Source organism: Esox lucius, chromosome 15 (genome assembly GCF_011004845.1).
Source record: "Esox lucius isolate fEsoLuc1 chromosome 15, fEsoLuc1.pri, whole genome shotgun sequence".
In the NCBI taxonomy this organism is placed as follows: Eukaryota; Metazoa; Chordata; class Actinopteri; order Esociformes; family Esocidae; genus Esox; species Esox lucius.
This window is the reverse complement of record NC_047583.1, coordinates 34,496,759-34,518,348: the sequence shown is the minus strand read 5'-3', so window position 1 is coordinate 34,518,348 and position 21,590 is coordinate 34,496,759. Positions and strand designations below refer to the sequence as shown.

At 40.2% G+C, this 21,590-nt stretch overlaps 1 protein-coding gene and 1 long non-coding RNA gene across 4 annotated transcripts in view; one reads left to right on the top strand and one right to left on the bottom strand.

Annotated features, from left to right (window-relative positions):
* The window catches only part of kif6 (kinesin family member 6), a 273,774-nt gene that overhangs the window by 61,780 nt on the left and 190,404 nt on the right, over window positions 1-21,590 (top strand). For all 3 annotated transcript variants that reach the window (XM_020044540.1, XM_029125384.2, XM_013131828.4), the window contains exons 7-9: window positions 9,252-9,458; window positions 9,819-9,962; window positions 15,501-15,587. In XM_020044540.1, coding sequence (XP_019900099.1) covers window positions 9,252-9,458; window positions 9,819-9,962; window positions 15,501-15,587 — 438 coding nt within the window. The remainder of the gene's footprint in view (window positions 1-9,251; window positions 9,459-9,818; window positions 9,963-15,500; window positions 15,588-21,590) is intronic.
* Window positions 3,526-4,461, bottom strand: LOC117595584. Its single transcript, XR_004576834.1, has 3 exons — window positions 4,427-4,461; window positions 4,114-4,332; window positions 3,526-3,717 (listed from the first exon to the last, which is right to left on the bottom strand). It is a non-coding gene; the product is annotated as an uncharacterized LOC117595584 (long non-coding RNA).

Genomic DNA, 21,590 nt, shown 5'->3' with positions numbered 1-21,590 from the left:
TCACCCCCACATGATTGATTTGCGCAAACTTAGCACGCCTCCTCTACTCCTCCTTTTAACCATGGATACCAAGTTTGGTGACTATGTGAAAAACAGTTGCTGAGACACACCCTCATTTCCTGTTTGGTGGCCTTATCGACATATTTGATTGGCTGTAACAGACTACTTACTGGTTTTGCATATCAAAAATCCATCTCAAAACTTTTGTTAGGATTGGTCTGAAGATCATATGCGCCATTTTTCAGGAAGATTGCACAAAATGTGTGGCCTGTGAAAATATCTAAGCATTTTTATAAAATTGTAAATGCCGGAAAATCCAATTTGGCGCAAATGAAAACAGAGTTGTGTCTCTAGGGCAATCAGAGCCCGAGTTAGGAGCATTTGAAAATCCCATTTTTGACTCAATAGTGTCTATAGGCCCATGCCAGAGGCATGGGCCTATAGACACCAAAATTGCTGTGCGTTAGATCGGGATAGCCCTCTATCAGTGTCCAAAGTTACAAAGAAGTTAGCCAGCAGAAGTAGGTGAACTTGGAAAAACGGTGGAAGAAAAAAAATTAGAAAAAATATATCTGAAATAAAATAAAATAGACTGAAATAACTACTCGTTAGGTATGCAGCAAAGAATTTGTGAAGCCACAACACGCACAACCTTGAGGCGGATGGGCTACAACAGCAGAAGACCCCACCAGGTACCACTCATCTCCACTACAAATAGGAAAAAGAGGCTACAATTTGCACGAGCACACCAAAATTGGACAGTTGAAGACTGGAAGAATGTTGCCTGGTCTGATGAGTCTCGATTTCTGTTGAGACATTCAGATGGTAGAGTCAGAATTTGGCGTAAACAGAATGAGAACATGGATCCATCATGCCTTGTTACCACTGTGCAGGCTGGTGGTGGTGTAGCCACCATCCTCTGATGGCTACTTCCAGCAGGATAATGCACCGTGTCACAAAGCTCAAATAATTTCAAATTGGTTTCTTGAACATGACAATGAGTTCACTGTACTGAAATGGCCTCCACAGTCACCAGATCTCAACCCAATAGAGCATCTTTGGGATGTGGTGGAATGGGAGCTTCTTGCCCTGGATGTGCATCCCACAAATCTCCATTAACTGCAAGATGCTATCCTATCAATATGGGCCAACATTTCTAAAGAATGCTTTCAGCACCTTGTTGAATCAAAGCCACGTAGAATTGAGGCAGTTCTGAAGGCGAAAGGGGGTCAAACACGGTATTAGTATGGTGTTCCTAATTATCCTTTAGGTGAGTGTACATCGCACTTTGTCCTGTTTCATGTGAGTATGTATTGTTGTGGTGTTGCCCTTGGACATACACAATCTCTGGGAAAACCTTGTCTAAAAACAATAGTTAGAACTGAGCGGACCACCCACTGTATTTCTGTATTGGTTAGTTTTCAGCCAAGCAGTTCTTGAGGCAGGCAAGTTCAGTTTAGGGATGTTTGGACTATATTATTTAAATACTTAGGACCGGCCAGCTCAGCCCCTCTATCCTAACCCCTTTACCGTGTGTTAATTTTATCCAAATGTATTTCACTGACAAACATGGTCTCATTACAATATGTATTTTGTGTAGAAAATACTTTACTGAATGCATTTTTCACAATTATATGTATTTACTGGATATGACTGGTCACCACTCTGAGCCTGGTTCCTCTCTAGGTTTCTTCCTTAATTGTGGTCTTTAGGGAGTTTTTCCTAGCAATTGAAATTCAACACTGTTGTTGTTTGCTCCTTGGGGTTTCAGGCTGGGTGTTTTTGTAAAAGCACTTTGTGACAACTGCTGATGTAAAAAGGGCTCTATAAATACATTTGATTGATTTACCTTGTGGTCCATGGTAAAAACCACTACTAGCTTATCCTTGTTTGGGGCAGTGTGTAGGGCGCCCAACAGGAGAGCGGAAAGTTGTGTGTTCGTAACACAGCCATGCATTTATAGTAATACGTTTTTTCAAACTATATTAAAGGAATTCAATTGCAACGCTTTGACATGCATTTGTCAAATGCATAGAAATAATATTTTTAAAATACATATAATTTCCATATGGGTAGCTTGTTAATATTGGTTAATATATTGTATATTATATAATATATTGTAGCGCAAACAAGCTTAGGTTACCAGATGCTTTTTAAAAGGAAGACAATGTCAGGAGCGAGGAGAAGTGCACGAGATATCACATGCTCCCGTTGACAGAAAGGAATATTCGGTAGCAGCGCATGTGCACTTTCGACAGGCACACTGAATTCACAAGGTCACTGAATTCTTCGTAACACCAGGTCCCATAACAGAGACTCCATCTTGAGACTAGCCAGATAGCAATGAGTCGGCGGACCGGAGGCGGTCCTCCAAAGACAGTAGAAGCGTCAGAATGTCTAAATCGCAAACACGTTTGCCAGCTTTCCGCCGGCGGCAGACGCTTTTTAAAAGCGGAAGTCGCACTCCTACCGCCTGTGTTCTGCGGCCGGCCCGTGGTCCAACCGCCTTTCCACCGCCGTTATACAAAAGGTTTTTGAGCGATCTGCCGCTTTTATATATATATTTAATATTTATAGCATGCAGTTTATCGAGAATAATGATTGATCAAACCAGACAAATTTCCATTTGGTGTTTTAATTCCACATTTCAAAGTACAGTAACTGTCATTCAAACAAGATGTGTCAGATCACTGAAATAAATAATAGGCAGAAAAAAATAAACATAAATACACACAGAACATGCAGGTTTCCAATAAAATGTTAGTTAAAAAAAACAGCCATACAAGCAAATTACAACACAAACACAATCATTGTTAATAATATAGAGGTCAGCTCTGGGATGAAAATAATTACCAGTAAACATAACAAGTAATGAGGATATTTGGTACCAAAGAATGTGCAGGATACCAAATAAAACGAGGTAGAACATCACATTTTCAAGCCATTGAGTAAAGCTCTAGAGTAGAATATTCCATTATAATGGCATTGCTGACCTGGAGCACAATATGTACACCATGCTGCATTAAGATGTGTCTCTTGTATCTGTGATAAACAAAACTTGATATACATATATAAAAATACAGAGGTAAAAACAGTAGTAGAACAGACCATTATAACTGCAATGCTGACCTGTGGCACAAGGATTTACAAGTTATATTTAACAATAGAATAACAGTTAAGCACTGTGATGTAATGAAAAATGCTGATGTTAAAAACAGAGTAAGTAGAATATTTGTTACCAGGTACTGTGCAATATCAAGTATCAGAGGTACGAAATAGTATTTCCAAGCTATTATTAATTGAATAACACTTAAGCATAGTGATGAAATGAAAGTAGAATGTTGGTACTAGTTAATGCGCAATATCAAGTAACAGGTATGAAATAGGATTTACAAACTATAATAGAATCGTTAAGATGGAATGAAATAAGCCAATACTAAAGTTAATACAAAAAAAAAACAGGGTGGGTTTGGTGAGTGTAGTCTGGCACTTCTGGCTTCTTGATGTTACTGACTGCAGGATAAAGAAAGTGTTCCAGTTCAGGGATGCTGGGGTGTCAGTAGTCAGCCTAGGTTTAAGGGGTTGGCTGTGGGTCCTTCTCATCTGGGCGGCTTTTTCCTCCTTCACAGTCTGATGCTCCTTTCAGGTAACGTGTAACGTTAACCTGGACCGCCTCATCAGTGGCATCCTGGGTTGCCGGGTTCTTCCGGAGGGCCCCTGTAGAAAATACAGATCTGTCATTACATTTGAATGGCATAAGGCATAAGGGCATCAACTTAAAAAAAATGCTTTGAACAATGGTCTTCAGGAACAGGTCTCTAAAACAGGTTTTATCCCCTATACCAGTCCAGGTTGTATTAACGGCAAGGTTATTAGAGAAAATACTCTGAAGCATTCTCCACACTGTTGTCTTCAGGTCCCTCCCACATTTGATAGTCAAAAACCGAAGCTGAAAATCCAAAAATGTGTTAAATTACATTTCTTGCAAGCTTCTCATACATAAATATAAAATGTGACAGGCTGTGGATTTAGACTGTAGAATATACAGTGTACAAACTTAATTTGACTTTTTAGATTACCCTATGGCCTTATAAACGAAAGCAACACACTTACAAATCGTTCCTGGAGCTCTTTATCCTCCCTCAAAATGCTGTCAAGAAACACCAAATCTTCCTGGGTGTCTAGGGGGAGAAACATCCCCTGCCAGGGATAGCTCTCCAACAGACACATTGGCACTGAAATGTTGCAGCATAGTGTCCATTTTGTTTTCCATGCTACGCACAACATCGCCAAACTCTCCAAGACGTCGCAGCACTAGGGTCTGATCTGCACCTACAGGGGTTCCCAGAATAAAAGAATAAAGTAGTCAGTCCTGGTCCCTCAATTACTAAACAATGACATTTATACCTAGGTCTAATACACGTACATGTGGACCCAGTGGGAATTAAATCAACAACCACAGGTTTGCAAGTTGTATCTGATTGCCCAGTGCGAGCAAACATCTTCAGCATTGTCCCAAATAGCTTCACCTGCTCTTGAAGCGAGCCGCTGTCACCCGAAGCTACAAAATGAAAGGCATATGGTCATTCTGAACCGACATTACACACAAAAAAGTAAAATTAAAGAAAGATTGCATGTTCTCACCTGCTCGTGCATGGCTGCCCTCCCTCAGGGCATGGCTGCCCTCCCTCAGGGCATGGTTCTCCTCCCTCAGGGCTTGGTTCTCCTCCCTCAGGGCTTGGTTCTCCTCCCTCAGGGCTTGGTTCTCCTCCCTCAGGGCTTGGTTCTCCTCCCTCAGGGCTTGGTTCTCGTTCTGGAAAACTAAAGGCACTATTTTCAAAACTGTTAAAAAACTGGACATTAGGACATAGGCCTAGAATATACCTTCATTGCTGAAAACTTCATGCTGTACATGCGATGCCAGGGGAGTCCAAGGGCCAATAACGGAGCGATGACTTTCTCCTATTGATAATCATTGACGTAAAAATATGTTTGAAGTTATTGCATACATGTAATGAATTGGACTTAAATGTTACAGTTTAGCGCAACGTATTACATACCTCCAGCCTTTTTACCCATTTGCTGCCAGGGTACATTTTCTGCTGGGGGTGTAAAGTTTAGTACTTGACGAACTGGGGGAAAAAACATAACAGCTTTAATTTCACTGCAGAGATTGCATATTCAGTAATGAAACAATAATTGAACTGTGCAAAGCTAATGATATGTACAACACACCTCCACACCTTTTATCCAGAAAGTCAAGTGCCCTAAAGAAAAACAGATTATGGATAAAAGGATTCCTAATCTTAAATAGAAGCAATAATTTCCAAGACAAAAAACATCACAAATAACATCACTTACTTGTACTCAAACTCTTGGCTCTGAAGTGGAGTCTGGATTACTGGGGAGAAACCTGGTTCTGAGAAAGAGGGAACAGAAATTTGAAAATCTAACAAAGTGTACAGTTTAGTTACAGGATCACAAATTAACCATCACAGCAATACATTTTACATACCAACTCTGAAGTCTACAGATGGCTCAACATTTTCCTGGTTTTCTGGAATCAATGCAACTTCTGTAGAATGTAGTGATTCAAGTGAATGTCCTGTTTGTCCCTCTCAACTCTTTTCATTATTATTTTCCTTTTGGCCCAGTAACTAAACATTGTGACTAACAATGTATTTACCTTTAAAACCAAAACGATTGACCAACAGTAGGTCTCTTGGGTGAAGATAATCGGTTATGCTCTGGCCAAGGTATCTGCAACAAAACCGGATTGTTAACGTTAGGAATATACAGTAGCTATGCTGTGGGGGGGAAACATTATCAGCCAAATGTGGAACAGTGAAATTGTTAAAAATAAAATATATTAATTGGGTGTTGTGATTCAAGTGAACACAGAATTTTCCTCAAACATAAAAAGTACAGCAGTTCAGAGAATTAGAAATCACAATCGCCTTAAATCCAGTACAGTAGCAACACAGCACAAAACATGCTAGCCACAGTGTGTACTGTAACAAAGGCAAAACAGCATGTGCTAGCTAACACTTACTCTAGCTACTGGACTAGCAGCATACTTGTTCAGGCAAACAAAATAATTTAAACAACATATATACATTGTTATTTTTGTAAGACAGACTAAGTTTAAATTTTAGTGTTTTCTAGATGTAAAGCTTTTGCTACCTATTATAGCTCGTTAAAATTCAACATGTACTAACAACATTGCGTTAACAAGGCTACTTTAGCTAGTTAGGCCAGAACAAAGATGACTACACATTTTAAATATATAAACTAAAAACAATGTCAACATAATATTGCGTTACACAAAAAGGAAACATGTACTTACTTAAACGATGGTAGTCGATGACTTTGCTAGCTAGCAGACTGTAACTCGCGATTGAGCGACGAACTGATGCGAATGTGTCCAAACCAACATGGCCGGTCGATTTTGAGAGTAGCCTATTTAAAAGCGTCTTGCCGCCGAAGGACCGCGGTCCTTTAGACCAAGGCAACCGCCAGAGAAAATGAAGCAGTCAAAAAATCTCGCAAGAAATGGGAGTGACGTATTCGGCGGCAAACGTTTCATCCCCGCCAGCAGGACGCACCTATAGCCGACAGCTAAGGGCCGGCGGCAAAAAGAAGCCTTGCGGATATTTTTTGCTATCTGGGCTACTGTTGGTTGGCCAGGTGATCAAACAAAATAGATCTTCGTCCTTGAATGTCTCCTTTCCTGCCTTACAACTGTTTTCCTTTGTTCCAACTTCATCTGGACCCATTCACATCATCCTCAGAATCCATCTTGTTTAGTCTGAAAACTATTTCAGGCATCGTTGTGAATGAACCTTTTCGTTCTTTATGTCCTATTCGCTCCATGATATTTAAACATGAGCGCATCATGCCAGAGGCTGCAGTCGTCTTCCTGTTGTATATTGTACAACTGGACGGCATTATATTTTACTTGTACAAGTCACTGTATAACCGCCTAAAACAATTAGCATTGTCAACAAAATACAGTTAATTACTGAAACACACCGGTCAACTTCCCACTAAATTGAGACGGACTGTCCATGTCCATGGAAAGGATTCCATGCGATGAGTCGGGTAGTCGGTTCGTCATAGGGCTAGAGTCAACCAAACGCTTTTGCAATCTTGACAGTTCTTAAATGGTGTCGTTTTACAACTCACTGTACAGTTGTTCTCCGCAACCAGTAACCTTGAAAAACAACTTATTTCCCTCACAATTGCAAAACGAGCCCTGAAGCTCTCCAATCGAATTTCAGTAGAATCATTCAAACTTGTCCATCAGGTCGCGGCAGCATGCTTTTAGAAAACAACTGTTTCGTATAGTGGTTGAAATAATGATTGCATACCCGGTCGTCAAGGGAGAGAGTCATTCAAATATTTATTGCAGCATTTGATAGTCGATGGTTCACAATGTTACAGGCTCGATACTCGATGCCCTCAACTTTATTGACATCCCAAACTGAATTTAAATTAGCCCATTGGTTATTTACTGTCGCATTTAAATGAACGTGACTTCCTGTGTACGGAGTACGGTGTACAGATGGACTTTTGTTATCTAATCTTAAACAAGCATACACTCGTATACCTCAACATTTGTATAACTAAGGCACACATTTTGAGGGGCCCCTTATATTTTCTTCTAACATCTGGTTCTCATTTGAATGCTCCAAGTCTAAGGAACATAAGAGATATAAGATAAATAACAACCATATATGGGCCTGGGGCCAAAGGGAGAGCAAGGTATAGCTGGTCCCCATTATGTACTGACCACGTTTCTCCAACTCGTAGACTGAGCAAAGTATCCAGTCTATATAACATATACACAAACCTTCATATTTAAAACATTTCATAAAACCAAATTTATGCAAATAGAATATATTTATGCATCATTAATATGGAATATATATGCGTAATTAATTAATCTTCCACATTACACAGTCTGTTCCAAAACTGCTTTTATACAGACAGAGGTCTCCAGCCTACTGTGCGGTTATGTTTAAAAGGATCCTTTGAGTGAACAGGAGGGATTTTGGCAGAGCAGGAAGTAATGGAGTGTAGTGTTGTCGTCTTTTAGAAAGAGGAAAAATGGTTGACACCTTTTACATTTATCAATATATCTGTTGATAGAGCCATTGGATGTCTTTCAGCTATGTTTCTATCAGTCAAGGATAACTGCGACTATATATAGCATGGACTTGTAGCTTGACAGGTACAACATGGAGTCTGAGCAAAATGAAACAAACATGACTAAACTATTTTACGAGACCTCGCTCAACCATCAAGCCACACAGTGACGTAGTTGTGTGGGCTTTTTTGTGTGCAAAAAAACCAAACCTATCTCCTTTTAGCCACTTATGTTTAATACAAATCTCACCGCCCTAGACTTGATACACACTACCTGAGGTCCCCCCAGGGTGAAGTGCTCTTTCAATAACAATGTTATACCCATCATTTAAAAGCAGTGACCAGAGTGTGAGCATATCTGAGTGTGGGAAAATCCTTCTCACCCACGGAGTTCTTGCTGCTCTGGGTGCTGTTAGGTCCTGGCTGGGGGTGCCTCTATGTACCTCTATGTGCCTGGAGGCCACAGCCTGGCTGCTTTGTGTGGACTCTAATTGGGGACCCTTGTTAAGTTCAGTTGTTTTTCCTTAGTTTGTGGATCATCATTGTTTGTGCTGTTTGCCTCAGTTCTCGGTTGTGCCTCTCCTATTGTTCTTTTTGTTCATGAGAAGACAACTATTACAAGGATGTTACTCTACACTCGCTCTGCGCTTCGTCTCCTACCTCCCTGCACCCAACAATAGCTCTGTTGTCACAGAATAAATGACGTCCCCATATTGTTTTGTTTAATATGATAATTTAATGAACACACCATTTACTTTTGTGATCATGTAGGTTTTGTGATCATTTAATTTTCAATATATCTAAGATAAGATGGAGAAGACAAGGAAATGGAAAAATGCTGAGCAGAGCATGCCCAGAACTCTCAGCTGAGTGCTACTGGAGCAGAAATTAAGTAGGACTGATAGATGCCACTCAATTTGTTCTATGCTAAAGCCCAATAATGAGCAGTGAGTGCCCCACTCCTTACTGCATTCCATCTCCATTACAAGCAAACTCTGGCATTCACAGATTGTTGCAACTTGTTGGTATTGTCATCACACTAACTCTAACTAAATATCTACATAATGCCTAACCTCCCCACTGTCTTTTTTATTCCTCCCCAGACTCCTATGAATCAGGCATCCACGCGCTCCCACTGCATATTCACTGTGCACGTGTGTGGGCGAGATCCGGGCTCAGCCATAGTGAGGCGATCCAAGCTTCACCTGGTAGACCTTGCCGGCTCAGAGCGTGTGGGCAAGACGGGGGTAGGTGGGCAGCTGCTCACGGAGGCCAAGTACATCAACCTGTCGCTCCACTACCTTGAGCAGGTCAGAGTTCAGTGGGCACATGGATTTTTTGTAGACAGTGGGGATAACAGAGAGGAGGATTATTGTTTTCATGTGTGTCTTAAAAACAATACGATCACGTAACCACCGACAACATTAACCAAATATAACCAAAATGTTTTATTATTAAAAAAAAGACATGAAATAGTTCCATTTAGTTATGTTTTTTTGTTATTTGTAATTTTGGATAAAAAGTGGAAAATATATAGGAGAGTGTGTTGAAATAGAAGTAAGCCAGATTTAAACCAATGCTGCAGTGGTGTATGTGTAACTTTACAAAACCTGAACGGACGGACTGATCCATATTTTTTCTTCATATCTCCTTTTTGCTCTTTGAACCAGGTCATCCTTGCTCTCTCAGAGAAAAAACGCACGCATATTCCTTACCGGAATTCTATGATGACTTCTGTGCTGCGGGACAGTCTGGGAGGGAACTGCATGACCACCATGATCGCCACTGTGTCTGTGGACAGGAGAAACGTGGATGTAAGAACCACTATTGTCACCATGGGCCCCTTGCTATAATACCTGCTTGTATCTGGAAAACATTTGTTTCAAATCTACCATTGACATTAAAGGTGAAAGCCTTTATTTAGAAAAGAGACAGGCCACATGATTCTTAGGTAATCTTTTGGATCTCAAATTAGATTTTAAAATAAAATCTGGAAACCTTAGGTTAAATGAAGGACCATAAGATGATTGTCTGTTATTTGCTAAGAGGTTTGGAACGTTCTCTGGTCTATTTAATAATTTATGACCTGGTGTCCAGAACTCCCTTTAACCAAAACATGCAGAAATTCCATTGATTATTTTCTTACACTAAAAGTCCAATAAAGAAGCATTACATTACAAGTCCATTGCCACCATGCTTATCACACTGCATTCCACTGCTGGTTTGCCTCTGAAGTTGAGCAAGTCTGTTCTGGTCTGTCTCTGAATGGGAGAACGGATTGTCTGTAGGGGGTTCTCTTCCCTCTGGTCTAAGTATCAAATACCCATGGCAATGAAGGTGACATTGTCCTGCGTAAAGTTGGTTCTTTCAGATGTTTAACAGATGTGCTGACTCTGTGATCTCTAAATGTCACTGATTGTAAAAGTAGGGGTGATAACCCTGGCCCTCAATACCAACAGAGCTGGTTAATCATCTCCACCTTAAAGTTAGTGCATTTATTGATTATGTTTTCTATTCCCTCTTCTACCCTGTAAATATTTCCCAGGTGATTGATGCACATGTTCTCAGACTACTTACTTGCCTAAGGTTAAATAATTATTATAATTTTAATAGTATTACACCCCCATTTCCAAAAATGTTGGGATGCTGTATAAAATGTACAGAAAAACAGAATACAATGATGTTCAAATTTTAAAAGCTTCAGACAGCAGAAAATCGTACAAAGACAACATATCAAATGTTGAAACTTAGAAATGTTATTGTTTCTTGGAAAATACATGCCCACTTTGAATTTGATACCAGCAACACGTTTAAAAAAAAGCTGGGACAGGGGCAACAAAAGACTGGAAAAGTAGTGTAAAGAGGAGAGGGACCATCTGGCTTATTATCACCACCCATTTCAAAAGCCAGCATCCGTGATGTTATGGAGGTGCATTGTTTCCCAACTTTTCCCCAAAGGACCCCAATTTTCCATGTGTTACATTTCAGTTTAATTATCACTCCTAACTACACTGCATACCTGACATAGTCTTTAATGGGAGCTCTGGCCCTGTATTTGTCCAGCCAGCAGTGAGATGTTAAGTGTGATTTTTGTAACAGCCAGATGAAAGTCATTGTGCACATCCAATCTATTGCATGCTTTTGTTTTGATAGTATCCTGTGCGCTAAAAGCAGTCTCTGGATGTAGTGGCAAATGGCAGAATACTCTTGTTGAAACATGTGCCAGCGTTGGAGCGAAGGTTGGTCCTTCCACACGCCAGAACTTTTTGTATCCATGTTCAAGGAGGTATGTTTTTAACAGAGTATTTGACTGTTCATCCATTTTCTTTTGCAAGGAATGGGTCCATCACCCACCTGTCCTTGGCGATGTAATCATCAACATCTGAGAACCGTGATTACATCTCATCTTGTAGGCGCTCCATGTGGTTTGTGAATTCTCTGACCAAAACAGCAGATATTTTCCTCCCAGACTGTTTCTGCAATGTTGGAAACTGCTATAGCTCAGTTTTCGTGAAAATGCATCCACTGCCTCCTTGCATTCCAGTACATTGGCCTCTAAAGTCCTGCATGTGTGTGTTTGTCTCGTTGTACAGCCTGAATATATAAGCCAGATATGAAGTCTTGATGAGAAACTCATCTGTAAAATCTTCTGACAGTTTTTGGTTGTGGACACTCCGAAACGCATTTCTACAAAACGTACAAGCACATGACCGCGCAAAAGCCAGCGCACATCAGTGTGCAGGAGGAGTGTTTGGTGTGCCTTGTCCTCACACAGCTCTGAAAAGAGACTTGTTGTTTGAGTGAGCTTCAGTACAGCATGCAATATAATGTTCATAGTGAACTGTGCTTTGTAAAGTAATCATCAACCTGCACAAAAAATCTTCTCCCCAGGTGGTTGTGTTCAGATTTACAGACATACGCTGTATGTCTTATTTCAGGTCGGTTTCATCAATGTACTGCACATATACAATCAGCAAAGCCTCATCAGCTACTGTGGTTGTATCATCCAGTTGGATAGAAAACTGTCTCTTTTTCAGCTTTTCGATTAATGTGTTCACAGCGTTTCCTGCCATTCTATCAATTCTGTCTTTGATTGTATTTTTGTTCAGCGGTACATTTTTTTCATTTGTCAGCAACCTGTGATCCGCATATTATTTCTGCCATTTTAATGCAAGCAGGTTTGATGAGATCTACTCCCCGCAAGTGATGCACTCAACTCGGATCTTGTCCATTGCTACAATGAAACATAAATCAATATAATTCTCTGACTGACTGAGTCCTCTTTGTTAAATAGCGTGGTGGTTAGAGAAGTGGACCTGTAAACTATAGGTCCCACGTTCGTATCTCCTCACAGGCAAAGCGACTTACGCATTATGAATTATTCCTTATAGACAAAAACTTTGCTGGCTAAAACCTTCAGTATCTACATTATAGTAAGCCTGAAATAATACGGTTATATTGCGACTGTTTCTGGTGGATTTTCGAAGTACGCATTCGTGCATGCGTTTTGTGTCTGGATAGACAAACACATTTGCGGGCTACAACATACAGTAGTTACGTTATTGTTAGATTCTCTCCAAGTTTGATCCATGAACAAAATTAATGCAACCCGAAGTCAGGGGAGAGCCATCTTTATTCAGCATGAGTCTATGATGTTGACCTTCCATTTCCACTTTCTATCTCTCCCATAATTACAGAGGCAACACAGTCTTTTCTGCCAGGATACATAGGAAGTGGCCAGTGGTCATAACCAACCATTACACATTCCAATACCCTCCAATAAGAAAGGTTTATCCTACAAAAGACACTTGTATGGTATGGTATGTTCCAACCTATGGTCAATGGATCTATCCATATAGCCTATGTCAGTCACATGGGCAACTCCTAGCAGGAGGTAAGGACAGGATGTGTGGGGCCCATCAGTAACAGGCAACACGTCCTATCTATGGTCCTTTGTTCAGAGTTAGTAAGCACATCTGTGTTGTGTTAAGTTTATCATGCCCATTTCCTATCATTTTAGTAAGCCTTAACTAAAACTGTATATGGTTATAGTGCGACTGTTTCTGCCATGCGACTGTCTTGATAGCAATTGCTCAATTCTTATGATTATTCCTAGGAAGTTAGTAGATACTAGTTAGCCTATTACTGGCTAATAAGCTGTTAAAACGGCCAGTGGCAAAAGCCATACAGTTCATAGACACTATGGTGCAGGTAAACTTAATAAGAAACGTTAGTCAGTTTAACACAATGCTCCATGGTGTCTAGCGACTGCTGAAACGTGGAATGCCGTGGCGTAGTGGTTAAAGACAGTGCCTCCTCATGTGGAAGACCTAAGTTTGAATCCATTGAGAGCAACAACATTTATAAATGTTTGTGGGCCGCAATAAAACTGTTTGCGGTTATACAGTATTGCGACTGTTTCTGGTAGATTCCACAATTCTCTCATCTTTTCACTTGATGAAAAAGTTAGTTATCGGCACGTTTATTGATAGTAATTGTATCAATGTCATTCACAAATTAAAGAAAAAAGTACATTGTTATGCCATGAAAGAAAATAGCTTTGGCAGACATGCTAGCAATTGCTCAATTCTTATGACTATTACCCATTTAATGTACAGCTCTGTAATGTAATGGTTAACGACACAGCCTTCCATGTGAGTGTCCCGGGTTCGAATCTCGAGATGGCAACGCTTTCTATTGCAGGCTGGCTGAACTAGGCTTGCCTGGTTTCTTGTTTTAATGCAGGTAGGCTACACATTACAGTAGGTAGGTAGCTAGCAATGTTCAAATCAGGGGTGGGCGGATTGATACAAAAATGTCAATACTAAGTTTGGTTTTTGAAGATTGATACCAGTTTCAGCCTACCCATTTCATCAAAGAGTAGACCTGTCACTTTGTAAACAATGTTGTGTTGTGTTGTCGTGAACACATCTTAAGTGCTTCTCCAGCTCCACTGCTGTTGCTAATATGCTTATGACGGTGCACTCAAACAACAAACATACGTGTCGCAAAGCACGCCGCAGTACGCACCCTGACTACCAGCACCCACTGCCAATCCAACCTATAGGCCTACATTTATTGCATGCATGAATGCCATGGCTGAACGAAAGAGGAGGATGGTGTGAAATATAGACTATATTCAGACATTCAAATAGTATATTCAGCCCATAGAAATATATCTAAATTACTTATTTTTATGGAATTTAAAATATATCTCAAACCTGAAATATGGAAATAGGTAGTCTGTCATAGGCTATGGATATAATTATTTTGTTATTTTACCTAGGTGTTTTCCCAAAACTCTGGATATTACAAGAAGCTCTCCTCTACATAAACGTACATATGCCACTTTTAATATTAAAAAGTATCAGTATTGGTATCAATATTGGTGATTCTGGCCCTGTATTACTTGGTATCGGATCGAACCCAACATTTGTGGTATCGCACACCCGCGATTATGTGTTCATGTTTTATAATGCTGCTTAGTTTGGATACATTAATTATTGTTGACAATGAATCATGAATCCCTTTTCATTACAGAAATGTAGAAAATATAATTTAATTCTATTTATTTTTTACACCACTCAAAACAAGTAGGCTTGGTGACTTTGGGGGTTGGGTTCACCAGGTTGAGAAACACTGCATTAGTGCATTAGACATTTGTTAGACACACCATTAGACACACTGTTAATGCTGAACAATTTATTCAGGTTTTGGAGAAACAATGGCTTCCATCCAATGGCAGACCAAATTCTACACATATTACAGCATGACATACTGTAAGTATGGCTCCATAGCAAAAGAGTCCAGGTGCTAAACCGGGCTGGATGCAATCCAGACCTGTCACCCATTGAAAACATTTGGTGCATTATAAAACGAAACATACGACAAAGGAGACCCCAAACTGTCGAGCAGATGCAATCCTATATCAAGCAAGAATGGGAAATCTTTTCATTTAAAAACTATAGCAGTTGGTCTCCTCAGTTCCCAAATACTGTGATACAATACAGTGGTAAACATGCCAATGTCCCAACTTTTTTTAAATGTGTTGTTGGCATCAAATTCAAATTGGGCATGTATTTTTCCCAAAACAATAGAATTTCTCAGTTTCAACATTTGATGTTGTCTTTGTACTAATGTGAAAAAGCCTATCAGAGAAAAATCTTATTTTGGACTGCACTACGCTTTGTTTTGTAATAGAGGGTTAGGAAAGGCTGATTTAAAATCAGTTTTTTGGGGTGTTATTTGACTATGGGGAACTTTTTAGGGTAAATAATCATCATGCCTATTCAATTAACTTACCCGTTCTGTCTCTTTTTCCCTTCTTTCTTCCTCTCCTGTCTGTGCCTCAGGAATCCATCTCAACATGTCGCTTTGCCCAGCGTGTCGCACTGATCAGAAATGAAGCTCTACTGAATGAAGAGCTGGATCCTGCACTGGTCTGTTTCCCTTTGTCTGTCTGTCTATTCTCTTGACTGTCAGTCCATCATTTTGCTTGTCTGTCTGTTTGCTTGCCTGTTTGCTTAGTGCCAGGACTTAGTGATGGCTTAGTGATGGCAATTTCATTGATCAGAACATTTAAAGGAGTAAGGACAGAGACAAAATTCTCTTGCACAATGAACACTTTATTTGCAAATAGATAGACGTGTCAAACACTTACAAAAATAATCATCTGAGGAGTCTCTAACTTAATACACGAACTCCCATCAGTACTTATAGTGAAAAAAGGGGTGGGGTAAGATGCTGCCCATCTGACTTGTGTCACATAGGTTTTACCCAAAGGGTGGGCTGTCCCCCCAATTTATCCTCCCTGCCATAATGTTTACTGTTGTTTTTACCTAAAGGGGCCAACTGACCTTACTTCCCCCCAATGATCACATTCCTAAAAAACTAAGGACTGGCACCCTTCTTGGTCTAGGCGGGAGAACAGATGGTCAAAGGACCTAGTGATGCTCTGATATTATACAGAAATGTGTCACAATCAAAGTAAAGATTAACATACCAGGCAATAGAAAGACAGACATTTCTCAAATGTACCTTAGTTCAACATTTTCATTACACAGAACTATAACATAGTACAGCAAAACCTTTTATGTTAAAATCACTGGTCAAAGGAAGTAATTTCAGGTGACACATATATTGGGGTATGTAGCATCGACACGTGGGTGTGTAAACACCTATCACTGAATACATCCTTCAATTTGTCACTGGTACATATTCCTCTCATGCCAATTACTAGATTCACTGAAAAGTCCTCTCATGGTTCCAATTTGATGTACTTCCAAAGTCATCACAAAAGTTCTGCTCCTCCAAATGTCAGACAGTCAGTTATAAACAATTTCTTGGCAGGCCATTGTAAAAAAATTTGAAAGTCAGATGTATATTCCAAGGTGTTGTCCTTCAAAGCTCAAATCCAGGTTACCATGACACAGCTCTAGTTGTCTCCATTCTAGCTGCTTTATCAGCCAGGTCAGGAGAATCTGTGTTCTCATTGTGAATGCCAAGATGATCAGTTTTATCTAAGAACTCTATAGCTGCAGGCCGGGTCGGAAGTGATGGTCACCAGTACCAGAACATTTACTTTCCCCTCAGTGACTTTGGGTATGGACCCAATCAGCATGGCATGATGTCGTGCAGTTGGCCTTCCGTGCCCCAGTAAACGTTGTCCAGAACCAGAGCTTTCCTTAGCTCCCATCCCAGAACCAGAGCGTTCCTTAGCTCCCATCCTCTCGGTTGGAGGTTGCCTTCTCTAACTCATGGCAGAATCATCAGGACTTGAATAAGTCCAGCTGTCAGGAACCAGGCATTACTGTTGACGTGCGGCACCCCAGGGTTGAGTCCGCTCGTAGCTGTAGAACTGTGTGTGTGTGTGTGTGTGAGATCCATCTAATCTCAGCCCACTTCACAGTTGTCCTTTAAGCCAAACTCAGTCTCTCTGGGCTCCAACCAGTCCTCAATCACTTTCAAGTGTTCTTTACCTGTCAGTGAATTCTCCTTGAGAAGATTAGTTGCAACTGCACTGTACACAAACAGAAATATGTCTATTACATTAGTTTGTTGCATCTTGTTAATGCATTAGAACCCAGTCCTACCAAAAAGTTTACCAGGTTAGAATTTAAACGCCAGCGATGAGTATCAGGTGTAGGTCTGAAAACACAAGTATTATCCCAGTTATCATTGTAAATACAAACAAAGTGAATCTACGTTACTTAACCAAACCCAATTTAACATTAAAAATAGGATGTCTAATTTTCCGGGCTTTGGCTATCTGGGGAATAAACAGGTTTTGGCTAATGTTACCATCTGTTTCAGGTTATGACTATATTGGATGCGAATCCAGTCTACATGGGAAACAGCGTGTGTACTTAACGTTAAAGACTTTCGCCATGTGGTTCTTCATCCTACTCCATACAAGGAGAGAGAAACACAATATTTTAACCTATTATAATGAAACCACAAGATCATATTTTACCAAATTAGAAAAGCATCATTGTATAAATTTCCAATCTATCCCTCTAATTAAATTTAGGACATTATTCTCGTATACAATCCTAAATTATCAGGCGAATACCTCCACGAGTGCCAGGCACAACACTAGAAGGCAAATTTCAATTTCGCAGATTTGGCACTAAGGTAAAAGCCAAAAGAGTAGGCCTCGCCAAAGAATCAAATTAACGACGCAATGAGTGTGTTCACCCAAGTGTACACCCAACAAAGCAAAACTTTGCGAATTCAAAACTTCCAAATGAACAACAACCTTGGTAAACGAGATCAAATATTCCACCAAGGAAGACCAAATGCATCCAATCGGATCCCTCGTGCACAGGGAATACCAAAATGAACAAATGCATTTACTAGGTGTCTACCACAACCAGATATATGCCTGGGACTCGAGCCACAATCTCATACAGAACAAGCACAATCGGCACACGCGCATATACAACTTCAGTAGTTCAACAACTAATTCAAACCACAAGCTGACCAACAACTTTGGCATTTGACAGGAGCAATCCCTACTACATCCTACAGTCTCTTAAATTGGTGGACATGGAGCTTGACAAAATCTGCGAGGTCCACCGAGCACAGCATTTGGTTATACCCCACCATATAAATGCGCAGCAGATATAGCCCCTAAGCCATCAGGGCCCTTTCTACATGGTTGGCAATCAACCCGAGGTCTGCTCACCGCTTGCCAACATGACCGAATCTCCCCTACCTATAATACATGTTGCACGAGGAGACATAGGGGCACAATTCCCCTACTGTCGAAAAACAAACAAGACATCTTTCTCACATTTCGCACAGACCGTTGCACAGAAACCAATTCCACCAACAGAGAGCTGCTTAAAGTCCTACATGAATCGCCCCGCAAAGACAGCATGGGAGTGTTACCAGTGCTAACAGGACACGGAACAACAATGGCCTTTTCTTCACCACAGTTACTATAACTGAACCAAACCTTCTGTAGTCTGTAGTCTTCTTTGGTCTCAGTCGCCGCAAACACCAGAGATTACGGATCTGGTCTGTACTACAACCCCCTTTTGGACCTTTTCTTGACCCACATAGACTCTCTCAACACTGCCAAAGTGGAGCAAAATGGCCTACTGCATCACCATGTTGACAACGAAAAGGTCCATAGAGCCAATCGGGGGCTATCTCGGCCACCAGCTGGGTTGGCTACATCAAGTGTAGGGAAATGTTCTCCAACGCAGTGTCGCCGGGCGGGATGGGACCACGCAGACCTCCAAGGAGACCCAGCGATCGGCCTGGCAGAACACCGCGGGAGGGTGGGGGCGGTCAGAGGGACGATCCATCCAACCTGAGCAAAAAAGAACTACAACACAGAGATCAAAATACCCCACACAAACTTCCCTCAAGTTTCTCCCGTAGCCTACCGTACATTTGAACGACTTTTCTTTTCTTTTTTTTACTAAGTCATTCAAACGAGATAATCATTAGTTTGTCTAATTAGGCCAAATTCATTATGCAGCAGCATTACAGGGCCATGTAATGGTTGCTAAAGCCCATCATTCTTTGATTCCGTCCATTTATGGGCCTATAATTGTTTATTAATATTTTTTCGAAACCCTAAAGCAAGGCAACCTTTGAACTCCAAACCATTAAGTCAGAACAGTGAGCAATCGGCTGAATAGTAACACGTTGGCATGAGGTGAGGATGCATCAAGTGTTCCATGACATTTTGCTCAAATGATAAAACATTGACTGTAATACAAAACAGGATTGTCCCATAAATATTCAGTTCAGGCAACATTACAAAGAATAAAAGTTGTAGTCTTGTTTAAGAGCTTAAGTTGAACTTCTTGCGTTGTAAAAAGAGAAAGCGTTGCTCACTGGTTGTGACCAATAGCAGCTAGTATACTAATTCACAACCTAACAACCCTCTGATATTCAAAACGAACGTACCGCCACACAGATATATACTGAGCTCTAGTCTGCTGTTGTCTTAAGAATAAGCCTACTGCATAATTTCATCTCTCTATAAAACAAATATTTTTTGGACCTTGATCAAAGATCGGGGGCTAATATTGAAACACCTGGACAAACATTACTGAATCAAATAGGACTGTTATTTTACCCAGAGTCATTATGTATAACAATTGGAGCTGCAGTGTGTGGAGTCTATGCATGTATTTATTTTCTGTGAGCATGTTCGTAGTCAAAGTAGCCCATCCATCATCACCAGTTCATCCAGTGATAATAGGCTGGTCTACGCAGATTAATAACCACTGTATTAACCAAACACAAATCACTATAGAAATAGGTTTGTAATGGCCATTTGATTGTTTTATAGGCTAGTTTACACTAATCAGGAATGAATGCATGTGTATATATATATATATATATATATATAATAGTGATGACACGTGACTGGTTCTAGTTTTCTCTTTAAATGAATGTATCTATTTTATAATCCTTAAAACGGCCGACTTGGTGGTTCTAGTGTTCAATTTATTTATTCTGTTTCGTTTCGATGTAGGATGTGTGTTGAAACAAATAAACTTGTTAAAAGTCTAGGGTGTCGCTTCAATGTTCTCCAGTGATCCTTACACCATTGTTTTTCAAACTTTCCTGTAGCTGTATGAGCAATGGGAATGAAAACAATTTCAGGGACATTTTACGTTTATATTGACCTCAACGGACATTTAATATTTTTAAGTACAAAAAAGAAAAAACATCAATAAAATAGGAAGTTTATTTTAAGCAAATAGCCAATTGGAACTGTTGTTTTTTTTATGTATAAGTAACCACCGGAAAAGCAAATTTAAAGCTATTTTGCCTGAATTTCTGCCAGACGCCATTCTTTTAAAAAATTTTAAAGCTGTAAGTCTCCTACTCTGTCACTAGGTGGTGCAAAGATGTGTGTGTGTTTGTGTGTGTCAGGGTTTACGTAGCCGTCAAATGATGGCAGTAGCAAGTGTAGTTGTACGGCAGATGAAAATATGAATGGCCAAAATGTCCACTGGGAAATATGCCAAATAAATAAATAGATTAAAAGCATATTAAATAGCCTAATATTGTCTGACCCATATGATATGTTGCCAAGAAAACAGCGAGCCTCCACTCACTCTTACAATAATACATTACTGAGTGTTTGGTTGTGTGACTAAGAAAAAGGTGTTTCACCATTTAATATGCAGTGGGACAACATATATTTATTTGCTATCCATACATTTTAATGGGCATTATCTAATTAGAAAAATATGGTTGGAAATGACTTAATTCAACTGACAATATTAGCCAAAAATATTTAAGAGTGTTTTTCTCTTGTCATCAGAGTTTATGCGATGACAAGAGAAAAACCAATAACCTGTTCGCATAAGTGTGCACACCCTTAAACTAATACTATTTTGAAGCACCTTTTGATTTTATTACAGCACTCAGTCTTTTTGGGTAGTCTATTAGCCTGGCACATCTTGACATGGCAATATTTGCCCACTCTTCTTTGCAAAAGCGCTCCAAATCTGTCAGATTCTGAGGACATGTCCTGTGCACAGCCCTGTTCAGAACACCCCAAAGATGTTCAATTAGATTCAGGTCTGGGCTCTAACTGGGCCATTCCAAAACATTAATCTTCTTCTGGTGAAGCCATGCTTTTGTGGATTTGGATGTGTGATTTGGGTCGTTGTCATGCTGAAAGGTGAACTTCCTCTTCATCTTCAGCTTTCTAATGGACACCTGAAGTTTTTGTGCCAAAATTGCCTGGTATTTGGAACTGTTCATAACTCCCTCCACCCTGACTAAGGCCCTGGGTCCAGCTGAAGAAAAACAGCCCCAAAAAATGATGCTGCCACCACCATGCTTCACTGTGGGTGTGGTGTTCTTTGGGTCATGTGCAGTGTTGTTTTTGCGCCAAACATATCTTTTGGAATTATGGCCAAAATGTTTAACCTTGGTGTCATCAGACCATACCAAATTTTCCA